Below are 24005 nucleotides of genomic sequence, written 5' to 3'. Positions count from 1 at the left end.
AACGTGGGGGACAGGGGGGAAGGCCCTGGGCACCCTGCCACTCAACTCCAGGGGATGGCCCAAGCAACAGAAGGCTGTCATTCGAACAGCTCTGATTTGTAACATGGCTACAATAAGCAATGTGGCCTTGTCCTTCCCTCCTCCTCCACCCCACCCCATTGTACATCACGGCTACCTTTTACTAATCAGTGTTGTGAGTGATCTCAAGGCTTTTTTTTTTTTTTAAATAAAGAATGAATAGTTTCAGAACAATAGGGACTTTATTTCCTGTGCCAGCTGTGGTTGAAGCGGGGGGGAGATGGATTGGCTTACAGGAAAGTTCATTCACCAAAGGGGGCGGGTTTGCATCAAGGACAAACACACACAACTGTCACACCATAGCCTAGTCAGTCATGAAATTGTTTTTCAAAGCTTCTCTGATGTGCAACACCCTTGGTGTACTCTTCTAATTGCCCTGGTGTCTGGCTGTTCAAAATTGTCCGCCACGCAATTTGCCTCAACCTCCCACCCCGCCATAAACATCTCCCTCTTACTCTCACAGATATTATGGAGTACACAGCAAGGAGCAATAAGAATGGGAATATTGCTTTCACTGAGGTCTAACCTGTTCAGCAAACAGCGCCAGCGCCCCTTTAAACATCCAAAGGGGCATTCTACCACCATTCTGCACTTGCTCAGCCTATAGTTGAACTGCTCCTTATTGCTGTCCAGGCTGCCTGCGTACAGCTTCATGAGCCATGGAAGCAAGGGGTGGGCTGGGTCCCCAAGGATAACTATTGGCATTTCAACATCCCCAATGGTAATTTTCTGGTCTGGGAAGACAGTCCCTTCTTGCAGCTTTCCGAACAGTCTGGAGTTCCGAAAGACGCAAGCGTCATGCACCTTTCCCGACCATCACATGTTGATGTCGGTGAAACGGCCCTTGTGATCCACCAGTGCTTGCAACACCATTGAGAAGTTCTCCTTACAGTTTATATACTCTTTGGCAAGATGGTCCGATGCCAAGATAGGGATAGGTTTCAGAGTAACAGCCGTGTTAGTCTGTATTCGCAAAAAGAAAAGGAGTACTTGTGGCACCTTATGCATTCCATCTATCGCCCCACCACAATTAGGGAATCCCATTGCAGCAAAGCCATCCACTATGAACTGCACATTTCCCAGAGTCACTACCCTTCTTAGAGGAAGGGTATTGATTTCCCTGGATACTTGGACCACAGCAGCTCCCATGGTAGATTTGCCCACTCCGAATTGATTCCCGACTGACCGGTAGCAGTCAGACATTGCAAGCTTCCACAGGTCTATTGTCACTCGCTTCTCAACTGTCAGAGCAGGTCTCATCTTGGTATTCCTGTGCTTCAGGGCAGGGGAAAGCAACTCACACAGTTCCATGAAAGTGCTTGTTTGCCAGGCCCAGAATCAGTGTTCCACTGTATCAACATGCCCCAATGCTGTCATGATATCCCAATTGCCACATCCCGTGCTTTCAGGAATGTCTGTATCCATGTCCTCCTCACAATCTTCCTCGTGCTGGCGACTCCTAGCTAGGCTCTGCACATACTGCAGGATAATGTGCAAGGTGTTTACAATGCTCACAAAAGCTGCGCGCAGCTAAGCAGGCTCCATGCCTACCGTGCTATGGCATCTGCACAGATACCCCAGGACAAAAGGCACAAAATGATTGTTTGCTGTTGCTTTCAAGGAAGGAGGGAGGGGAGACTGAAGACGTACCCAAAACCAACCGCGACAATGTTAGGCATTGGGAGCTTAACCCAGAATTCCAATGGGCAGCAGGGACTGTGGGATAGCTACCCACAGTGCGGTTAGTGGGGACATGCACGATCGACTGTATAAAATCGCTTACTAAAGATCGATGTCTATAAAATCGACCTAATTTCGTAGTGTAGACGTGCCCCTAAGCCTATACGTATACTACAAGCTAGGAGTGCGATTCCCAGCCCACACAGACATACTTGTGCTAGCTCTCCCCTGCGCTAGAACACTAAAAATAGTCGTGTAGCCAAGGTAGCACAGACAGCAGCCGCATGGGCTAGCCATGCCAAGTATATATGCATGGAATTCAGGCGGTTTTGTACTTAGCACACCCCATGCCACTGCTGCAGCTGCCCATGCTAGCTCAGCTCCACTATTATTTTTAGGACACTAGCTCAGATGAGAGATAGCACAAGTATATCTACGTGAGCTAGGAGTCACACCCCTAGCTCAAAGCATAGATGTAGCCTAAGTGCTAAAGGGTGTTTCCAATCATGTTAACTTGATTTTTAAAAAAGCACATTCTTTCATCCTGTAGATAGATCCTAAAATGAAGAACTCCCTACTATTCAAAAGCAATTAGTGCCCTTAAGGATGAGCTCTTCAATTGATCAGCTCTTCAATTCAATCGGAGGTTTCAGAGTAACAGCCATGTTAGTCTGTATTCGCAAAAAGAAAAGGAGTACTTGTGGCACCTTAGAGACTAACCAATTTATTTGAGCATGAGCTTTCGTGAGCTACTCGCTCACGAAAGCTCATGCTCAAATAAATTGGTTAGTCTCTAAGGTGCCACAAATTCAATTGGAGTTTATGTTAAGGACATAAACTCCACTCACATAGCACCAGTAGAAATCAGTCACAATAGTTTACAAATTTCCATAATTGGGAAACATATCAGGAAAATTTATGTCCATACCAGGTCAGACCAATGATCCATCCAGCCCAGTACTCTGTCTTCCAACAGAAGCCAATGCCAGATATTTCAAAAGAAAAGAACAGGACAATTCACAGGCAGACAGAGGCGCAGGGACACCCAGAGCATGGGGCTGCATTCTGGACTATCTCAACTAATATTCATTGATGGAACCACCCTCCATGAACTTATCTAACTCTTTTTTTAAAACCTGTTACAGTTTCAGCCTTCAAAACATCCCCTGCAACGAGTTCCACAGATTGACTGCATTGTGGGAAGAAGTACTTCCTTATGTTTGTTTTTTAATTTAATCAGGTGACGCCTGTTTCTTGTGTTATGTGAAGGGGTAAATAACACTTCCTAATTCATCACCTATCCCTTTCCTCATGGTTCCTAATACTGTTAGCTTTTTTGACTGCTCAGGCACATTGAGCTGATGTTTTCAGAGATCCATAATGACTCCAAGATCACTTTCTTGAGTGGTAACAGCTAAATTAGACCCCATCATTTTGTATGTATAGTCAGGATTACATTTTCTAGTATGCATTATTTTATATTTATCTACATTGAATTTCATCTCCCGTGTTGCCCTGTCACCCAGTTTTGTGAGATCTCTTTGTAACTCTTTGAAGCCTGTTTTGAACTGAACTATCTTGAGTAATTTTTATCATCTGCAAACTTTGCCACTTTACTGTTTACCCCTTTTTCCAAATTATTTATGAAAACATTGAACAGCACCAGTCCCAGTACAGATCCCTGGGGGACCTCACCATTTCTCTCTCTCCATTCTGAGAACTGACCATTTATTCTTACTCTTTGTTTCCTGTCTTTTAACCAATTACTGACCCATGAGAGGGCTTTCCCTCTTATTCCATGACTGTTTGCTTTTCTTAAGCACCTTTGGTTAGGGACCTCATCAAAGGCTTTCTGAAAGTTCAAGTTCACTATATCTACTGGATCACCCTTGTCCACATGTTTGTTTACCCCTTCAAGAATTCTAATAGATCGGTGAGGCACAATTCCTCTTTACAAAAGCCATGTTGACTCTTCCCCAACAAATTGTGTTCATATATGTGTCTGATAATTCTGCTCTTTACTATAGTTTCAACCAATTTGCCTAGTACTGAATTTAGGCTGACTGGCCTGTAATTGCCAGGATCGCCTCTGAAGCCTTTTTTAAAAATTGGCATCACATTAACTATCCTCCAGTCATCTGGTACAGAAGCTGATTTAAATGATAAGTTACATATCACATTTAGTAGTTCCGCAATTTCATATTTGAGCTCCTTCAGGATTCTTGGGTGAATACCATCTGGTCCTGATGACTTATTACTGTTTAATTTATCAGTTTGTCCCAAAAACCTCCTCTATTGACACCACAATTTGGGACAGTTCCTTAGATGTGTCACCTGAAAAGAACTGTTCAGGTGTGGATATCTCCCTCACATCCTCTGTAGTGAAGACTGTTGCAAAGAATTCATTTAACTTCTCTGCAATAACCTTGTCTTCCTTGAGTGATCCTTTAGCACCTTGATCATCCAGTGGCCCCAGTAACTGTTTGTCAGGCTTCCTGCTTCTGATGTACTTAAATTTTTTTGCTGTTAAGTTTGTGTGTCTTTTGCTAGTTGCTCTTCAAATTCTTTTTTGGCCTGCCTAATAATTATACTTTTACACTTAACTAGCCAGAGTTTATGCTCCTTTCTATTTTTCTCAGTAGGATTTGACTTCCAATTTTTAAAAGATTCCTTTTTGCTTCTAACCACCTCTTCTACTCTGTTTAGCCATGGTGGCTTTTTTTGGTCCTCTTACTATGATGTTTTTAAAACGTTTTCATACAGTTTGCAGGCATTTAACTCGTGACTGTTTGTATTAAATTCTGTTCAACTAGCTTCATCATTTTTTGTGTAGTTCCCCTTTCTGAAGTAAAATGCTACTGTGGTGGGCTTCTTTGGTATTTCCTCCCTCCCCGTCCTCACAAGCATGTTGAATTTAATTACATTTCAGTTGCTATTACCAAGCGGTTCAGCTATATTTACACCTCTTGGATCAGATCCTGTGCTCTACTTAGGACTAAATCAAGAATTGCCTCTTCCCTTGTGGGTTCCAGGACTAGTTGCTCAAGAAGCAGCCATTAATGGCATCTAGAAACGTTATCTCTGCATCCCATCCTGAGGTGATATGTACCCAGTCGATGTGGGGATAATTGAAATAAACCATTATTACTGAGTTTTCTATTTTTTATAGCCTCTCTAATCTTTCTGCGCATTTCACAATCACCATCACCATCCTGGTCAGATGGTTGGTAGTATATTCCTACTGCTTTACTCTTATAATTCAAGCATGGAATTTCAATCCATGAAGATTCTATGGTACTGTTTGATTCATTTATGATTTTTACTATTTTTGACTCTATGCTTTCTTTCATATACAGTGCCACTCCCGCACCAGCATGAACCTACTCTGTCATTCCTATATATTTTGTATCCTGGCATTATTGAGTCCCATTGATTATCACCAGCACAGTACAAATGCCAAGATCTTTGAGAGCCCATATTATTTGAAAGGATTTGCCGTGAGGAATATTGACAGAGTTTTAGCTTGAGCTATTGCAATGGATAACTATGGGAAAGGCCAAGTGGGGATATGGATAACCGCGTGCTGCCTCTCTCATTATCAAGTGGCCACCAGTACTAATATGCTTCCTACCTTTTGGCATTGTCCAGGAGGATAAGCATACTGGCCCCTTCATCATCCTGGAAGCTTTCATAGTGATGTCGGTCAGCATTCCCAATCAAATAATCAAAGATGGCAGTGTCAATGATATCAAGGAGGCGGGGGCCTGAGTCATAAGGTGAGGTCTTCTTCACAGCATCACAGTAGCTCTCGTCATACTCCCACCTGCAGGCAGACAAGGGGAATCAAAGCAATGTCAACCACGATGGCAATCTACTGCAACCCCCATGCACTCCTAAGGACAGACTTGAGCACTTTGCAACAGTTTTAGACAAACATATCAAATAAACTCTGTAAAACTTCAGAGCCTATAAGTCCACTCAGTGCTACTTCCTGTTAAGCCAATCACTTAGACAAAGAAGCTTGTTTACATTTATGGGAAATAATGCTGCCTGCTTCTTATTTACAATGTCACCTGAAAGTGAGAACAGATGTTCACACGGCACTTTTGTAGCAGGCATTACAAGATATTTATGTGTCAGATATGCTAAACATTTGCATGCCCCTTCATGCTTCAGCCACTACTCCAGAGGACATGCTTCCATGCTGATGACACTCATTAAAAAAATAAGGCATTAATTAAATTTGTGACTGAACTCCTTGGGGGGAGAACTGTATGTCTCCTGCTCTGTTTTTTATCTGCATTCTGCCATATATTTCATGTTATAGTAGTCTCGGATGATGACCCAGCACATGTTGTTCATTTTAAGAACACTTTCACTGCAGATTTGACAAAACGCAAAGAAGGTACCAATGAGAGATTTCTAAAGATAGCTACAGCACTCGACCCAAGATTTAAGAATCTGAAGTGCCTTCCAAAATCCAATCAGGATGGGATGTGGAGCATGCTTTTAGACATCTTAAAAGAGCAACACTCCAATGTGGAAAATACAGAACCCAAACCACCAAAAAAGAAAATCAACCTTCTGCTGGTGGCATCTGACTCGTGATGATGAAAATGAACATGCGTTGGTCTGTACTGTTTTGGATCGTTATCGAGCAGAAACCATCATCAGCATGGATGCATGTCCTCTGGGATGCTGGCTGAAGCATGAAGGGACATATGCATCTTTAGCATATCTGGCAACGCCGGCTACAACAGTGTCATACGAACACCTATTCTCACTTTCAGGTGACATTGTAAACAAGAAGCAGACAGCATTATCTCCTGCAAATGTAAACAAACTTGTTTCTTTTCCTAGTTACCAAGCCTTGCAACATGGGCATTAGGTCCACCTCTCCAAAGCCAGGCTCTTGCTAAGTCTTGTCATTTCTTCCTCTTTCTCAAATCCATTCTTCCTCTCCATGCAATCTGCTAACACCCTGATTTATGCCCTACCCATCTGTCATCTTGACTCATAAGTACAACTTCTACAGCACCTTCTATCCATGAATCTCAAAATTCTTCACAAAACATCAACTAAGTCTGAAAACCCCCAAGAAGGTTTGTTTTCCCATTTTACAAAATGGAGAGGTTAACTGACCTGCTCAAAGTCAGAGTGAGTCACCAGCAGAGGCAGAAACAGAATTTAGGGGTTATAACCATTATCAGTGTTGTCTCCCAGAGGACAGGAATAAGTTCTACGCTGGCTCCCTGTATCTCACCTGTCCTCTATCTATCCAAAATACTGTGGGCCAAAGTCTTCCCCTCTCTCTGCTCTAACAGTCCTCAAATCCTTTCACTGGCTTCCTCACTTCTTCCTGCATCAAGCCCAAACTCCATGTCTTCACCTTCAATATTCTGCACAAATCCACAGCTCCAACATCTCATCTTATATTTCTTCCTATGCCCCATGCACACTCTATGTGTTACTCATCCCACTCTCCTAAATGCTCCCCTGCCTCCTCCTCACAGTCTTTAATTCATGTTTTTTATGACAGCTCTTACTCCACTTGGAACAGCTTTCCCTTTCCCCTGCACCATGCCACATTCCTCTTTCTATCCACCATTTGTCAATCAAGTTACCACACTGATCTTTCTCCAGCACCATCTGCTCCTACATTTACTTCTGATAATTTTTATTCTATTGAAGAGTTTGATTGCGACTCTGAAGGTCAGGGATCTTATCTAGTACATGGTAGTACAAGGCTATGTAAATTAATGGCACTAAATTAATAATGTTAAACAGGATTATTCAAGACAGAGCAGAAGCAGCAGCTTTGAGGGGAAAAACTCCTACGCAAATATCTTCCATAATTAGGAGCAGCAGAAAGGACATTACATGCCATATGTAACATATGTATATTTCTTCCCCCACTCCTGAAGACAGGTTTCCAAAGAGTGACAGCAGCAATACAGTTAAGTACATGACAAAAGAGCAATGTTATTTGATCCTATCTGCATGGGCAAGAACAAAGTATTTTATAACATAAGGATTGTCAGGTTAGTCTGGAGCTTGCCTACATAGTGGGGTAATGCGCTTTATGGAAATGTGATTTCTGAAGTGCACTAATGTGTTGTGCATTTATAGTCCACGCAGACCCTGCTGGTATGCTTTAACATAATGCTGTTTGAAATAGTATTATGCTAGAGCACACAAGGGAACCTATAGTGCACACCAGCAGGGTTATAATTAATATACAACACCTTAGTGTGCTTTAAAATCATGCCCTCGTAGTGTGCATTACCCCATCATGCACACAAGCTCTAGCTCTCACTCCAACATGGTAAAACAGAGCATAAATGGGCCCTTTAAGTTGAGGAACAACTTCTTAACAGAAGCAAAATGTTTCCTCTTCTCTTTTCCACAAATACACAGACAAGAAGATTTGTGCCTTGATTAGTTTGGCACATGCTTAAGTGCTGTACATAGACTTTCAGGGTGGCTCTAAACTTACATCAGAATGGCCATCCTGGGTCAGACCAATGGTCCATCTAGCCTAGTATCCTGTCTTCCGACAGTGGCCAGTGCCAGGTGCCCCAGAGAGAATAAACAGAACAGGTAAACATCAAGTGATCCATCCCGTCGCCCATTCCCAGCTTCTGGCAGACAGAGACTAGGGACATCATCCCTGCCCATCCCGGCTAATAGCCATCGATGGACCTATCCTCCATGAATTTATCAAGTTTTTTTTTTTTTTTTTTAACCCTGTTATAGTCTTGGCCTTCACAACATCCTCTGGCAAGGAGTTCCACAGGAAAAAAAAAAAAAAAAGTTCAGATTCTTTCTGTGGATAGCTAGCTAGTTAGAAACTGATGGAAATAGCTGAACCAAAAATCTAGTTCAGCAAACAAGATTTCAGAGACTGAAAACGTTTTTCTGGTCACTTGTCCTGGATCAATGCTTGGAAAAGTTTACTGAGCTTGAAATCATTTGGGCTAGTCCTGCCAAAGTGTTTCTGCCCTAAAGAATTTTTGAGATACCGTGTCTGTCTTATAACTGTCAGGCCCACACTGGTCTCCATCTAACAGTGCTCTTTGGACACGGGTCCAGATCCCTATATGTTGCTGGTATACAAACTAACAAACAACTTTTCAGTTCTAAACTATTTAAGGTGAGATATACTTAGCAAAAAAAATACACAAAAATTTTAATCTTTAAAAAAAATAGGAGAACTTCATCTCTTGCAGGCTGCACAGACTCTCCCTCAAAGACACCGAAACTACTTTGGTATAAAAGCTTTTGACATAGGTCCACAAAAAAAAAACCCCATAAAAATAGAACCAATAAAAACCTATGAAATTAGGTAAAAAGACTACTAACTCAGTGTCAAAGGATTCTGTTGAGCCAAATAGGGGCACAGTATAAAAGGAAAGCCTCAGCAGTGCGAGGTAAGCAGCTGAGATTCCACAGTCAACTCGGGTATGGCTGAAACGCTCACTGACTTGTGTGGCAAGTTACTTTCCAGGGAAGAAGCGGAGGGGAAAAAATTACACTTAACATTCCTGGATGTCCATAGGATTTTTTCCCTCTCCCTCAAATTAACGCTTGTCCCATCAGAGGCCTTCATTAGTAGTTTTGGTTCAAGAAAACTGGCTGAAAGTTCCTTTGTATCTTGTGAATACTGCTCTTTAAACAGCCCAAGTCACAGCTAAGCACTGCAAAGATAGGGGTACTCTAAAACGCTACAGTAGGCCTATCGGGTTCTTATACCTGGCCAATTTGCCTTCACGGTAAGTCCTTCCCCAAGGATGCCGGTGCTTCTGAAGAGGCCAGACATCCGGCAGCCATAGCGTGACTGACCCCTCCATGGTATCTCCATCAGCACAAGCTGGTTCTGTTTCTCGACAATAGTAGCACTTCCCATAGAAACAGGTACTATTACCTTCAAAAACAAAAAAAATATCACAAGAACAGCAGTAAATCTATGGAAACCCAAACAAAAGAGAGGAGCAGCCTGAAGGACCTTCAGAGAGATTTCCAAAAAGAAGTCCTTTCAACAGGCGTTCACTTCATTTTGCCTTCCTCTTGAGGGAAGGAAGAGGAAGCCAAAACTTCTCCATTTGGAACTTCTTTCCAAAAGAAAGAGAGATAACCAACTGGAAATCATTCATCTTTGACAAGATGAAAAGCTCACTTTAAAAGGATCCACTGAATAGACAAGGGAAAACACACACACACACACACACACACAAAACTACATTAGAAGAACATTATTAAGTTTGTGAAGTCAAGCACTCAGACATTAGAAAATTCAAAAATTTCCTGTGCTCACATTCTCAGGGTCTAACAGACTGCATATGTGGGGTTGGGAAGGAATCATCCTCCAGGTTGCGTTGGCAGTGATCTTGTGGGGTATTTGCCTTCCCCTGCAACGTGACTTCCCCTGGCACGGCTCGCTTGCCAGGATTATCTGGATATACCTCCTTTACATTTTCCCCTGCCATTGCAAAGGACTCAGGCACTGGTTCATCTCTGTCCTTCCTGGTCTCTGCCCTTCCTAGTCTCTGCTTGTAGCACATAATAGCCTGATTTAATTTCAATTGTTGGGTTTAGCATGAGGGGGCTGGTGGCCTATGATATACAGGAGGCCAGAATATATGACCTGGGGGTCCTTTCTGGCCTTAAATTCTGTGACTATGACATTGAACAATGAAGAGAAAACAAAACACTGAATTAGTTGCTCATTAAGTGAGCACTAACATCCAGTGCAGTGAATGAGAGAGGGGTCTAGTGGAAAAAATAGTATTTGATCACATAACTAGATATTATCATATTGTATACGCACAAAGGGATCAAATTAAGGTTCCACAGGCAATCTTAATTCTGGCATTTCGTCACTTTTGAGTGCTTGGCTTTGCAATCTTAATTATGTTATGATTTTGTGTTACATCCTAGGTTTAAAAAAAAGCAAATTGGGGGGGAAAAAGAAAGAAATTCTACCATTCTGACACCTACTTGGATCATCTGCAGGATTGGATCCCTTAAATCTATTGCAAAGACCTCTGCCATTTGAGCAAATGGAGTAGCTGATAGCAGTAATAGGTTGTCATCCTCTATGTAGACTAGTTCTGGGCAGGGTGGTGGATGGGACACTTTGCCAGTGGGTTTCACTGCTTCTGACAGCAGAGAAATGATGAGACTCGGAAATCTTATATTCCATTCCAGGCTCTGGAGAGGATTGTGTTCTAATAGGCAAAGGCTCTTCTGCCTGTCCCTCCCTGCCCCTGCCCTTGCCCCCTCATCTTGACTCCCATTGCTACATCCCTCCAATCTGTCTCACCCTCATCTCCAAGTCCCAGTCTCTTGCCCAGCCAGTCCTAGTTCCTTTGCACCTTCTGGCTCCTCATCCCCAGTTTCCCCTCTCAGCTCCCCATTTAATCTGCTTCTTTTCTCCCAACCTCCAGTCCCCTACCACCTTGTCCCCATCCCCATTTGTTTTCAGTCCCCCACCCTAGCTCCTAATCCAATCTCCCCACACACTGCCCCGACTCTTTGTCCTGACCCACTCCTCTGCACCCCATCACCCTAGGTTTGGCTCTTGTCCCCTTTGCTTTCAAATCAGACAGATTCCCCCTCCATGCTGCTTTGGCATTAGCAAAGGGAGCATTGACACCAAATGAGACACTGGCTCCATGTAACACTCCCAGCCACAGCACAGCCCACAGCTGCAACTAGAGAGAGAGAGAGAGAGAAAGAGAGAGTCCTCCTTCAAGCCCTGGCTGCAGTATGCCTAGCAGGGATGGAATCTTAAAATTTTTAAAAGGCTTATAACTTGGCCAAATTTAGTCAAACGCATATCCCTGACACAAAGGCCACCATGTTTCTAAATTTCAAGTTGCTATTCCACAGAATGGGGGGACAAGAGCTCCCCCCCCTTCTTTTTAAAAAAAAGGTTGCCTGAATTTTTGAACAAAGGCGAAACAACATTTTTTCATTAGCCTCATTTTCTGAAACAGCTGAACCATTTTGACTGAAATTTCAAAAATTCACACAACCTCAGCATAAGGCAGAGACCTGGCATGGTATATTTCAGCCTGAACAGTTGAAGTCTGGCAGAATTATTAGCAACTGAAAATAGAGTCTTATAACTGGAAGTGTCTGACAACCTTAATAATAAGTGCTACCAGCCCTGCCTATCATACATAAATACAATAAATTGTTAACGAACAGTTGTCTCTAAATAAGTTTTCTGACAAAGAAATAATATACTTTATAATCTGACTAAAGTCCTAATGGTTGTAGCACAGGGCATTTTCTGAGGCATAATGACCACTTGGCAGGACTCTGCCCTTGAGCCATTAACCCCTAGAAAATACCCCATCAACATTACTACTATAAACTAAACGTATGAAACTGTTCTGGGACATCTAATGATGGACATCTTATCCCGTTCCATAACCATGTTGCTATGCCAGGCACACTGTTGGTGCTACACACACAACATTTGGTATATTAGCAAGCCACATCATTCCAACCGTCCATTCAGTTTACTCAGAGTAAAATATAATTCCATTTTTTCAATTCAGGTCTATTCCTAAATTCTTCTGACTGCTTCTGACATTAGGGAGAAAATACTTATTCAAACAAATATCTGCAAAAAGGAACATACAAAAATTACAGGTAAACCAAAGTATTTTTTGTAGAAAAATAATTCCCCTCCAGCTTTTCCCCACCAAACAAGGTTATACCAGTGTTAAGATCCCTCCGAAGGGCTGGAAGCAGCTTATCAGGTTCCTATACAGTAGTTGTTATACAGTTATGCCAGTTTCCCACTGCTCTTTTTTTTTTATTATTATTTAACATGCTTATTTTCAATGGGCTGCACAATCCCTAGAACCCACTTACCGAGCATCAGGAAGGTACTCAGCAGCTGCTCTGTTGCAACAGGTTTGATCTCTGTACGCAGATTCACAAACCTGCCAATCACCAGTGGAGCTCGTCGGAAACCCAGAATTCTGTTTCGGGGGGAAGAGGGGTGACAAAGTATGAGAATTTTAACAGGGATAGCAGTTTCAAATCTAAAAACCACATCAGACCTCCAAGCCACTGTGCAAAATCAAAGATGGTTGCCTTACAGCAGGTGCTAAGCTTGGAATCCCATTGGAAATTAATCCTTCACCATTTGTACTTTATCTTCTTTCAAGACTTTCCTTTGGCTAAGGAAGGCTGGATGTACGAGACTCCTTTTATAGCCCATCAGCAATGCTCCTATATTGGTCTGAGTGGTCACTGCACAGCAGCATGAGATACACCTTTTCTTCAAGGGCCAAATACAGTGTCTTCACAGAACTCAGCCCAGGAAATGAGACCTCATACCACAAAATATATGGTCTCTCATGTAGCAGCTCAAAGCAAAAAACACAGGGCCTTGGGCTAGCCACATGGAAAGATAATTTATACTAATTCCCAGAAACGACCCGATAAACTCTATTGTAATTTAAACCCTTACTTTAAGAGAACTGGGTGTCTTTGGAAAACACAAAGACATTCAGAAACACAAGAAAGGTGGGAAAGATAGTTTAGCAGATAAGCACAAGTCTGTCAGTGAGTTCTGTTCCTGTGTCTGTTAGACTTACTGTGTGACCACAGGCAACTTGGGTGTTTAGGGTGGGATTTTCAAAAGTGCCTACATGAGTTTGGAGCACAAGTATCAATACAACTTGCACTCTTAATTCACTTAAGCACGTTTGAAAGACCCACCCTTAACCTTTATACCTCAGTTGTCCCCTCTGTAAAATGGAAATATTTATCTCACAGAGGTACTATGAAGGTTAGTTCTTTAACGTTTGTAAACTGCTTTTAGATCCTCAGACAGAAAGCCCAAAAGAAATGCAAAGTATTATTCAAAATAGGCAAAGAAGAATGTTCGTCTTAACAAATCATGCTGGAGATATACAGGATAGTAAAAGAGTTCAACAGATTTGGATGTGTGCAATTATCCAATTTCTATGAGCAAATGTGATATGTGAAGGGGCACAGAATTAAGACTATTTAAAAGAGGTATCCTTTGAAGTGTCAGCATCAGAGTTAAATATTAGCACCCTATTGTGATGAATGGGAAAGATGCCAGTTCACACCTCACCAGAACTACTGCTTAGGTATAAGACAGCACTACATGGAATCATATTCAAGAGGTCATCTTTCCAACATAACTGCAAGAAACATACTTAAAAAAAAAAAAAAAAGAAGCAAGCTTGCAATTTGCACAATTTGAAGCTGCTGTGGATGCCAGAAAAAAAGTAGTACAAGTGGTCCCGATCCACCCCAGGTGTCAAACTCATGCTCCACAGAGGCCCCTCCCACAGATCTAGGAGCAACAATTTTCAGCTCTGAAATAACTCCCATCAGACCTTCTTAACAGAAGGTAGGCACCTGCTACACAAGTCCTGAAGAGGTTGTAAATTATGAGGAAAAGTAGATCCAAAATCCGATCTCTCACTGGACAGCCTAGAGGAACAAGAACCCAATGGCGTTGGGGCAGTATCCCTTATAGAAACAGAAACTTTACTCTATTTAGTCCAATATAATCCTATTGCCAAACAGTAGAAAAAAGTGTGGCTGAGAAAGGATACCGCTGTGCCCCATGCAGGAAAATAGACCCTACTTTACCTCCCTGATTGTGGAATATGAAAGAAAGCTGGCATAAAGTTCACAGCAAAAATAGTCTGAATATGTATTGCTTTTGTACAATTCAACACAGGAATTGGAGCACAGCAACTGTCATGCCAGATCAGACCTATGGTTCAACGTCCAGTATCCTGTCTCCAACAGAGTCCAGCACCAGACAAGTCAGAGAAAGGTGCAAGAAACCACCCAGTTCCTAGCAGTTCACAATTGGCTTAATATCTCTTCTAAAAGCTATTGTAGTATTAACTATGTAACCAAATCCCTTTCTGAATCTTGCTCAGTTTTTAACCTCAGTGATATCCTCTGGCAATGAATTCCACAGCTGAATTGCATGTTTTGTGAAAACATATTTCCTTTTATCAGTTTTGAATTTGCCTCTTTCAATTTCATTTAATCTCCCTTTGTTATTGTGTTATGAGACAGGAGAACAGAACGTTCTAATCTACCTTCTCTAGATAATTCATTATTTTGTATACTTTTATCATGTCCCCTCTTATTCACCACTTCCTTTCTAAAGTAAGGGATTCCAACATTTTCACTTTTTCCTTCATATGAGTTTTTTTTCCATTCCCCCCAATTATTTTCTGTACCCTTTTCTAAAACCCCATCTAATTGTGTAATAGCCTTTTTGAAATGGAGTGACCAATACTGCAGGCAGTATTCTAGATGAAGCTGCACCACTGATTCATATAATTGAATAGCAATATTTTCCATAGTATTTTCCAACCTTACGTATCCTACCATCGTATTTGTTTTTTTGACTGCAGCTGCACATTGAGCTGAGGTCTTCACATTGAACGGTCCACAATGATTTCCAGGCCCATTTCCCAAATTGATAATTAATTTAGACCCTTCTAAGGTATATGAGTAGTTGATTTTTTCCCTCCAGCGTGAATTGCTCTGCGTGTACCATCAATATACTTCGTTTGTCATCATGTTGCCCATTCACCAACCTTGGTTAGGTCCCTCTGATGTGCTTCACAGTCTTCTGTGGACTTGACTAACCTAAATAACACTATATCATCTGAAAAAATTGCTTTCTCACTGCTCACCCCCCTTCCCAGATCATTGACAAATATACTAAACACAAGACCTAGTACAGAACTTTAAGGCACCCTCATTATGCACTTTTTGCCAAGATGAAAATTGACTATTTATTCTGTCTCTTGGTCAGTTTTTGATCCATGATAATACTTTACCTCTCACCCCAAGACTACTTAGTTTCTTTAGCTGTCTCTCATGAGGAACCTAATTAAAACCCTTTGAAAGTCTATGTAAACTGTGCCCAACTTGTTCTTTTTTATCCATTACTTTGTTGACATGTGCAAAGCATTCTAATAAGTTAGGGTGATACTATTTCCTTTGCAGAAACCTTGCTCATTGGACTCTATCATGTCATCACATTTTACAACATTTTTTGTTCTACTCAATGAGCCGGTTGGAAATCAATGTCTCAGGCACCCTCTCTGAAGTGAGCTGGTGCCAAAAAACAAGACAAAACAAAATAAAAACAAGAGAATAATTAAATAATTAACCCAATAGTTCCATACCTGTCCAAGTGAAAGGCTGCCACCTCCGCATTGTGTCTGTCATATCCAGCATATGGCTCTCCTTCTACTACGTAGTCTCTGGCATATCTGTAAATGCAATGAATAATGGAAAAACAAAATGATTTATGGGGGGATTCTCCTCAGTAAAGTTAAGAGAGTCACATGAGCAAGAATCATTGAAGTGAAATTGGCTCTGGGTCACCTCCAAAATGATTTCTTGTGGGAGAGGAGGAATGAGTTGACTGATATTAAAGAGTGTAAAGATTGGTAGAGAGGTACATAGTGAGAACAGGGCAGTCACACATTGATCTGAATCTCCTGGTAAACTGGGACCAGTCAAACAAAATGAGTTTTAATACAACCAAAATGCACGGTCATACACCTCAGAGCAAAGGATACAAGCCATACCTATAGAATCAGGGACTGTATCCTAGGAAGTAGTGACTCTGAAAAGGATTTAGAAGTCATAGTGGACAAAACTCAACATCAGCTCCTAGATGTAAAAAGTACTAATGCAATCCTTGCATGTATAAACAGACTGAGAGGTGACTTAATTACAGTGAATAAATATCTTCCTAGGGCAAAAATACCAGGAATTAAGAGGCTCTTTAACAGAAAGAGACATAACAAGAATCAGTGGCTGGAAGCTGAAGCCAGACAAATTCACTGTTTTTAAAAATAAAAAAGAAAAGAAAAAAGCCTTCTAATCTGAAGACGATTAACCAATGTAACAAATTACCAAGGAGAGTGGTGGATTCTCCATCTCCTGACGTCTTCAAATCAAGACTGGATGCCTTTCTATAAGATATGCTTTAGTCAAACACAAGTTACCCCCATACTGATCCTAGTAACAGAGTGAAATTTTATGGCACATGATATACTAATGATCTAATAATCCTTAAAATCTGCAGCTAGTTAGTGCAAGTTAGACAATTAATAGCCCTAGGGACTATCCAGAACAGCAGCAGTGTATGTCTGCCACAATATCTGCTAGTGTGCTTTAATCGTGACTCACCTTTTGGGTGGGAGGATAATTTATGACTAAGGGTATGTCTACACTACAGATTTAGGTTGAATTTATAGAAGTCGATTTTTTAGGAAGCGATTGTATACAGTTGATCGTGTGTCCCCACTAAGCGCATTAAGTCGGCGGAGTGAGTCCACAGTACTGTCGCTAGCCTTGACTTTCAGAGCATTGCACTGTGGATAGCTATCCCACAGTTCCTGCCATCTCCACCACCCATTGGAATTCTGGGTTAAGCTCCCAATGCCTGATGGGGCAAAAACATTGTCGTGGGTGGTTTTGGGTACGTCATCAGTCGCCCCTCCCTCCGTGAAAGCAACGGCAGACAATTGTTTCGCATTTTTTTTCCGTGCGGACGCCATACTGCTTTCAACAGACAGTGCAGTAGGACTGCTAACCGTCGTCATCGAACCACCGCTTTCGATGCAACTCTGCACTCCTGGTGCCATGAATCCACCTTCCAGGTCCTCTATATGACCGTCATCATCCACTGCTTCAGCTGCAAATCTGCTCTCCTGCTCATCTCGATAGCGAATTTCTCCATGTTGGCTGTCATGGGCTCCCGCTTCTGCTGCAACTCTGCTCTCATGAATCCACCTCACAGGTCCTCTCGTCATTCTCTATAAATATCTATTCTCGTGGCATCTGTCGTCAGCCACTGCTTCCACTGCAACTCTGTTCTCCTGCAGATGACATACCATGGAAAGCATGGAGCCCACTCAGATCACCGCGGCAGTTATGAGCATTGTAAACACCTCATGCATTATCCTGCAGTATGTTCAGAACCAGAACCTGCAAAGGCAGGCGAGGAGACAACGGCAGCACGGTGACGAGAGTGATGAGGACACGGACACAGACTTCTCTCAAAGTACAGGCCCCGGCAATTTGGACATCTTGGTGGCAATGGGGCAGGCTCATGTGGTGGAACGCCGATTCTGGGCCCGGGAAACAAGCACAGACTGGTGGGACCGCATCGTGTTGTGGGTATAGGACGATTCCCAGTGGCTGCAAAACTTTCGCATGCGTAAGGGCACTTTCATGGAACTTTGCGACTTGCTTTCCCCTGCCCTGAAGTGCAAGAATACCAAGATGAGAGCTGCCCTCACAGTTCACAAGCGAGTAGCGATAGCCCTCCGGAAGCTTGCAAAGCCAGACAGCTACCGGTCAGTCGGGAATCAATTTGGAGTGGGCAAATCTACCGTGGCGGCTGCTGTGATCCAAGTAGCCAACGCAATCACTGAGCTGCTCCTATCAAGGGTAGTGACTCTTGGAAATGTGCAGGTCATAGTGGATGGTTTTGCTGCAATGGGATTCCCTAACTGTGGTGGGGTGACAGACAGAACGCATATCCCTATCTTGGGACCGGACCACCTTGGCAGCCAGTACGTAAACCGCAAGGGGTACTTTTCAGTGGTGCTGCAAGCACTGATGGATCACAAGGGACGTTTCACCGACATCAACGTGGGATGGCCGGGAAAGATACATGACACTCGCATCTTCAGGAACTCTGGTCTGTCTGAACAGCTGCAGCAAGGGACTTACTTTCCAGACCCGAAAATAACCATTGGGGATGTTGAAATGTCTATAGCTATCCTTGGGGACCCAGCCTACCCCTTAATTCCATGGCTCATGGAGCCATACACAGGCACCCTGGACAGTAGTCAGGAGCTGTTCAACTATAGGCTAAGCAAGTGCAGAATGGTGGTAGAATGTGCATTTGGACGTTTAAAAGCACGCTGGGCCGGGCAACAGAATTCAGCTTGCAGGCAGCCATGGTAAGCCAAAGTCTTTTGGCTTCTTTAACCTTCATAACATGTGGGAATGGTTTCAAACAGCAGCGCCCTTATTTCCCATACCAAACACCCGTTGGTGCCCAGCCGTGCATGTGTGATCTCTCACACCAAACCGGCAGGCCCTCAATGTAAGCAGCAAAATGCGACCTTGTACCGAAAGCACATGTACTATGTAATGTTAACAGCTTGGTTCACCGTGAAAGAGTCTACCCATTGTTCTCTAAAAAGTGTCTTTTTAAATACTACTCTCCCTTTTTTCCCCTCCCGCAGCTGCAAATGTTTCAACGCTCCCCCTATCGTCTCCATCCCAGAGGCTAGCGCAGATAAGGCAGCGAAAAAAAACCACACTCGCGATGAAATGTTCTCTGAGCTCATGCAGTCCTCCCGCACTGAAAGAGCTCAGCAAAATGCATGGAGGCAAGTAACGTCAGAGTGCAGGAAAGCACAAAATGAACATTGGGTTGGCCATTTAAAATGGGCTGTCCATTTAAAAGGAGGGGCTGCGGTTTTCAGGTTAACGTGTACTGCAAACCCAACTAACCCTCCCCCACCACACCCAAATCTCTGGGATGATAGCCACTGGGGAGAGGTGAAGCAAACAGCGGGGATCATTTCTTTTCAGCCACAGGCAAACAGCCCAGCAGGAACGGCCACCTCTGAATGTCCCCTGAATAAAATTCCCCTATTTCAACCAGGTAACCATGAATGAGATCACTCTACTAAGGCTAATACAGAGAGATAAAGAATGGATTTTGCTTGAATGCCAGCAACTACCGGGATTATACACTGCCATGCTTTGTTATGCAATGACTACATGCTACTGGCCTGCCGTGGTAAAGTGTCCTACCATGGATGGACAGAATAAGGCTGCCCTCCCCAGAAACCTTTTGCAAAGGTTTTGGGAGTACCTCCAGAAGAGCTTCATTGAGATGTCCTGGAGGATTTCCACTCCATCCCCAGACACTTTAACACTTTTCCAGTAGCTGTACTGGCAGCAAATGCATCCTAAGTCTTTAGGGCAAATTAATCATTAAACCCGCTTGCTTTTAAACCATGTATTATATTTACAAAGGTTCACTCACCAGAGGTGCCTTCTCTGCCTTCAAGGTCCGGGAGCCCGCCTTGGGAGGGCTGGGAAGAGTATTGGATCCAGTGTGGCAGTTCCTGGCTGCCAGGGAGAACGGTTTCATCCTCCTCCTCCTCACCTTCCTTGTCCCCAAATCCTCGTCCCTGTTGCATGAGACTCCCCCTTTGCAGGAGTCCATGCACGGGGTGGGGTAGTGGTAGGGGCACCCCCTAGAATTGCATGCAGCTCATCATAGAAGCGGCATGTCTGGGGCTCTGACCCGGAGCGGCCGTTTGCCTCTTTGGTAGGCTTGCCTTAGCTCCTTAAGTTTCACACAGCACTGCCACGGGTCCCTGTGATAGCCTCTGTCCATCATGCCCTTGGAGATTTTTTCAAATATTTTGGCATTTAGTCTTTTGGAATGGAGTTCTGATAGCACGGATTCATCTCCCCATACAGCAATCAGATCCAGTACCTCCTGTTCGGTCCATGCTGGAGCTCTTTTGTGATTCTGGGACTCCATAGTCACCTCTGCTGATGAGCTCTGCATGGTCACCTGTGCCATGCTGGCCAAACAGGAAATGAAATTCAAAAGTCCCCAAGGCTTTTCCTGTTTAGTGCATCTGAGTTGAGAGTACTGTCCAGAGTGGTCACAATGGAGCACTCTGGGATAGCTCCCGGAGGCTAATATCGTCAAATTGCATCCACACTATCACAAATTCAACCCGGTGATGTCGATTTCAGCGCTAATCCCCTCTTTGGGGAGGAGTACAGAAATCAATTTTAAGAGCCCTTTAAGTCAACAAAAATGGCTTCGTCATGTGGACGGGTGCAGGGTTAAATCGATCTAATGCTGCTAAATTCGACCTAAACTCGTAGTGTAGACCAGGGCTGAGGCTATGATTTAATCATGGGTATTTTTAGTAAGTGTCATGGACAGGTCCCAGGCAAGAAACAAAAAATCGTGGCCTGTGACCTGTCCATTACTTATACCATAAATATCTGATTGAATCTTGAGGGGCGGGGCAAGAAACAGGATGCTCCCAGAGGGGGAGCCTGCAACATCAGTGACTGTGGGGGGAGTCCTGGGGAGCCAGCGGCTGCTTCAGCCACCACTGTGGGGGAGCCCTGGGGCCAGCCGCTGCTCCAGCTGCCCCAGGACCACTGCTGACCTGTGGCTGCTCCCACTGCCCCTGGGACTGCTGCTCAGGCAATCCCAGGAGCCAGCTGCCAGGGGCCACCAGAGTAGCAGCTGGTCCCGGGGCCATTCCAGCAGTGGCTGGTGTGGCTGGCTGCAGGGCCGCCTGAGAAGCTGGATTCAGAGCCACTACAGCAGTCTGCGGGGCCAGCTGCTTGGGTGGCCCTGGGATCAGCTGCACTGGCCGTTGCAGAAGTCACGGAGGTCCCAGGTCACTGAGCCCTACTTATGACCCTGAGGTGAGGTCCAGTCAAATCCTTGCTTTAGAACATAAGAATGGCCATACTACTTCAGACCAATGGTCTATTTAGCTCAGTACTCTGTCTCCCGACTGTGCCCAGTGCCAGGTGCTTCAGAAGGAAAGAACAGAACAGGGCAATTATCAAGTGATCCATCCCCTGTCATACAGTCCCAGCTTCTGGCAGTTAGAGGCTTAGGATACCCAGGGTTGTGTCCCTGATCATCTTGGCTGATAGCCATTGATGGACCTAACTTCCATGAATTTATTTATTTCTTTTTTTTAACCAAGTTACAGTTTTGGCCTTCACAACATCCCCTGGCAACAAGTTCCACAGGTTGACTGTGCCTTGTATGAAGTAGTACTTCCTTATGTTTGTGTTAAACCTGCTACCTATTAATTTCATTGGATGACCCCTGGTTCTTGTGTTACGTGAAGAGGTAAATAACACTTTCCAATTCATTTTCTCCGCACCATTCATGATTTTATAGATGTCTATCATATCCCCCCCCTTAGGTGTCTCTTTTCCAAGCTGTACAGTCCCAGTCTTTTTAATCATATGGAACCCCTAATTATTTTTGTAGCCCTTCTTTGTACCTTTACCAATAGTCATATATCTTTTTTCAGATGGGGTGACCAGAACTGCATGCAGTATTCAAGATGGGGCATACCATGGATTTATATAGTGGCATTAAGATATCTTCTCATCTTTCTATCTTCTCATCTATCCCTTTCCTAATGGTTCATAACATTCTCAAGAGCCAGCGCACCATGCCAGCGGCTCCTCCAGCGTGGTTGTACCGCCCCCAGCCCTACTAACTGCACTAGCAAGACCAGGGACAGCTGCCGGTGAGCATGCTACCCACCCCAGCTGCTCCTGGGAACAACAGCCTACCAGACTGCTGCTTCCACTGCTGCGGTTCCTGGCAGAGCCCTGCAGCTCCGTGGATACCAATTTATAACCGCAGATATAGATTTAGTATCCGCACAGGGCTCTACTTTTTTGACTGCCCACTCAGTCTGCTAACTCTCCAGCAGATCTACTGGATTCAATCAGAAAGATGGTAAATAGAGAACCTGACTACCTGCTCTGAAGCTGAGTGTGGGCAATTGCTTAAAAACTTCCAGAATCCTATGAAAAAGAGGCAGGGATAAACTCCTACATCCTTGCCAAAAATTCCCCTCTGCATCCCCTCTTTTCTCACACGCATTGCATACCACCACAAATTGTCTGGTGTTCCTAAAAACATTCCTGGTTGTACATGTCCTTGATATGTACAACCATTTTGCCGGCCTGCAGACAGACATTCCATTACTGGAATGTAATTTAAGGCTTTGTGAAGTTCTTTATGGCATTCAGTTGTATAAAAAGCACTATAGAAATACAGTAACAAGACATGGTATTTACAATATGCATGCAGTATCCTGTGTAAGCTGCATCACCACCACTTCAATGCAAAAAGTTCATACTATTTCAATATAGTACAGCCCCATGATAGAACTCCAAACCAGTTGTGCAAGTGGCCATTAGAGAAATGTTACTGAAAATTCCAGCAGTCCACCTTTTCCTAAAGGAAAGTTAGTTTAGAAGGCATTACAGGCATACACAAGTCACATAAGCAGCCTTATGGTGGAATGAGAAAATGTTCAATCAAGGCAGAAATGCAATTTCCATATTGACATATACAAGGAAAAACGTAAAACACTACATTCCACAGCTAGCAACACAGCCTTCTAGGCCTAGTTTGAAGATGACCATCAATTTCCACTTCCTGCCCGCCCACCCCCACACCGAGTCTCACTCCCATAAGGCACCCAGATCATGACACCTAGCCTCTCACTGTGGAATGCTACATGAATCCTCTTCAGGTACCTGGCATCTGGCCAGCAAACACTGGTCAGAAGCCAGTGTTCAGAAATGCAAGGTTTGACCAACCTTGTTGATTATGCCTCTGAACTATAGAGAGGTTGGGTTTGGAGGTCAATGCTGAACATCTCAAGTTCAGCTGGCAGACAAGCTGAATATTACCAAATCGCCAGCATGGCTCGATTCCACCTTCTGAATGCTAGACTGCATCATATGCAATATGGACATATATCAGTTCACAAATTAAAGAATCAACAGGGAGGAAAAAACCTAAATAGGGTGTTTTATCCAGTCACTGATAGATATATTTACCTCTTAGGTTTGAAGACCACTTTCTGTCCCCCTTCAAGTATCAGCAAAGCTTTCAGCTGGGTCCCTTTGTAGCCCACATCAGCTTTTATAATTTTCTTGGTAGCCATGGCATGCATAACAGCCCCTAGCTCTGGCGTCTCCTCGGGATACACTTCCCGTGGTACCACCCACTGGGCGGCAATCTCCCAGGGGGACTGCAGCGTATGATCAAGTCGGGGGTCTAGCTCCACACGCAAGCTTGCCATCATGCGGTGAAAGGCCCGCTGGTCCTCCCGGTTGGCAGCTGAAGTGTCCAAGTTGTCAATGAGGAAAACTTTTGTGAAAATGAAAATGACAAGGAGGATGGTGAGCAGTACCACTCGCTGCTTTAGCTTCATGGTGACCTTCAACCCTTCTCCCCTGACCCTCTCTTCCAAGGGCTACAAGAAGTCTATTAGAGATCAGGGTCAAAGGGGGATGTTAATGCATTTCATTCATAATTTTCACTCTTGTGGGTCTATCATCACTGAAGTATCTTCTGGTACCCCTAC

The 24005-nt window shown here is 43.6% G+C and overlaps 1 protein-coding gene across 9 annotated transcripts in view; it reads right to left on the bottom strand.

The window, feature by feature from the left end:
- Nucleotides 1-24005, bottom strand: part of FAM20B (FAM20B glycosaminoglycan xylosylkinase) — a 48881-nt gene that overhangs the window by 11527 nt on the left and 13349 nt on the right. For all 9 annotated transcript variants that reach the window (XM_073356513.1, XM_073356508.1, XM_073356509.1 and 6 more), the window contains 5 exons: nt 23476-24001; nt 15978-16064; nt 12646-12755; nt 9511-9682; nt 5390-5581 (listed from right to left, as the gene is read on the bottom strand). In XM_073356513.1, the coding sequence (XP_073212614.1) occupies nt 5390-5581; nt 9511-9682; nt 12646-12755; nt 15978-16064; nt 23476-23852 (938 nt within the window). In that variant the 5' untranslated portion in view covers nt 23853-24001. The remainder of the gene's footprint in view (nt 1-5389; nt 5582-9510; nt 9683-12645; nt 12756-15977; nt 16065-23475; nt 24002-24005) is intronic.

Source organism: Lepidochelys kempii, chromosome 8, assembly GCF_965140285.1.
Source record: "Lepidochelys kempii isolate rLepKem1 chromosome 8, rLepKem1.hap1, whole genome shotgun sequence".
Taxonomy (NCBI): domain Eukaryota; kingdom Metazoa; phylum Chordata; order Testudines; family Cheloniidae; genus Lepidochelys; species Lepidochelys kempii.
Note: the sequence above shows the minus strand (reverse complement) of the source record. Positions and strands in the feature narration are given on the sequence as shown.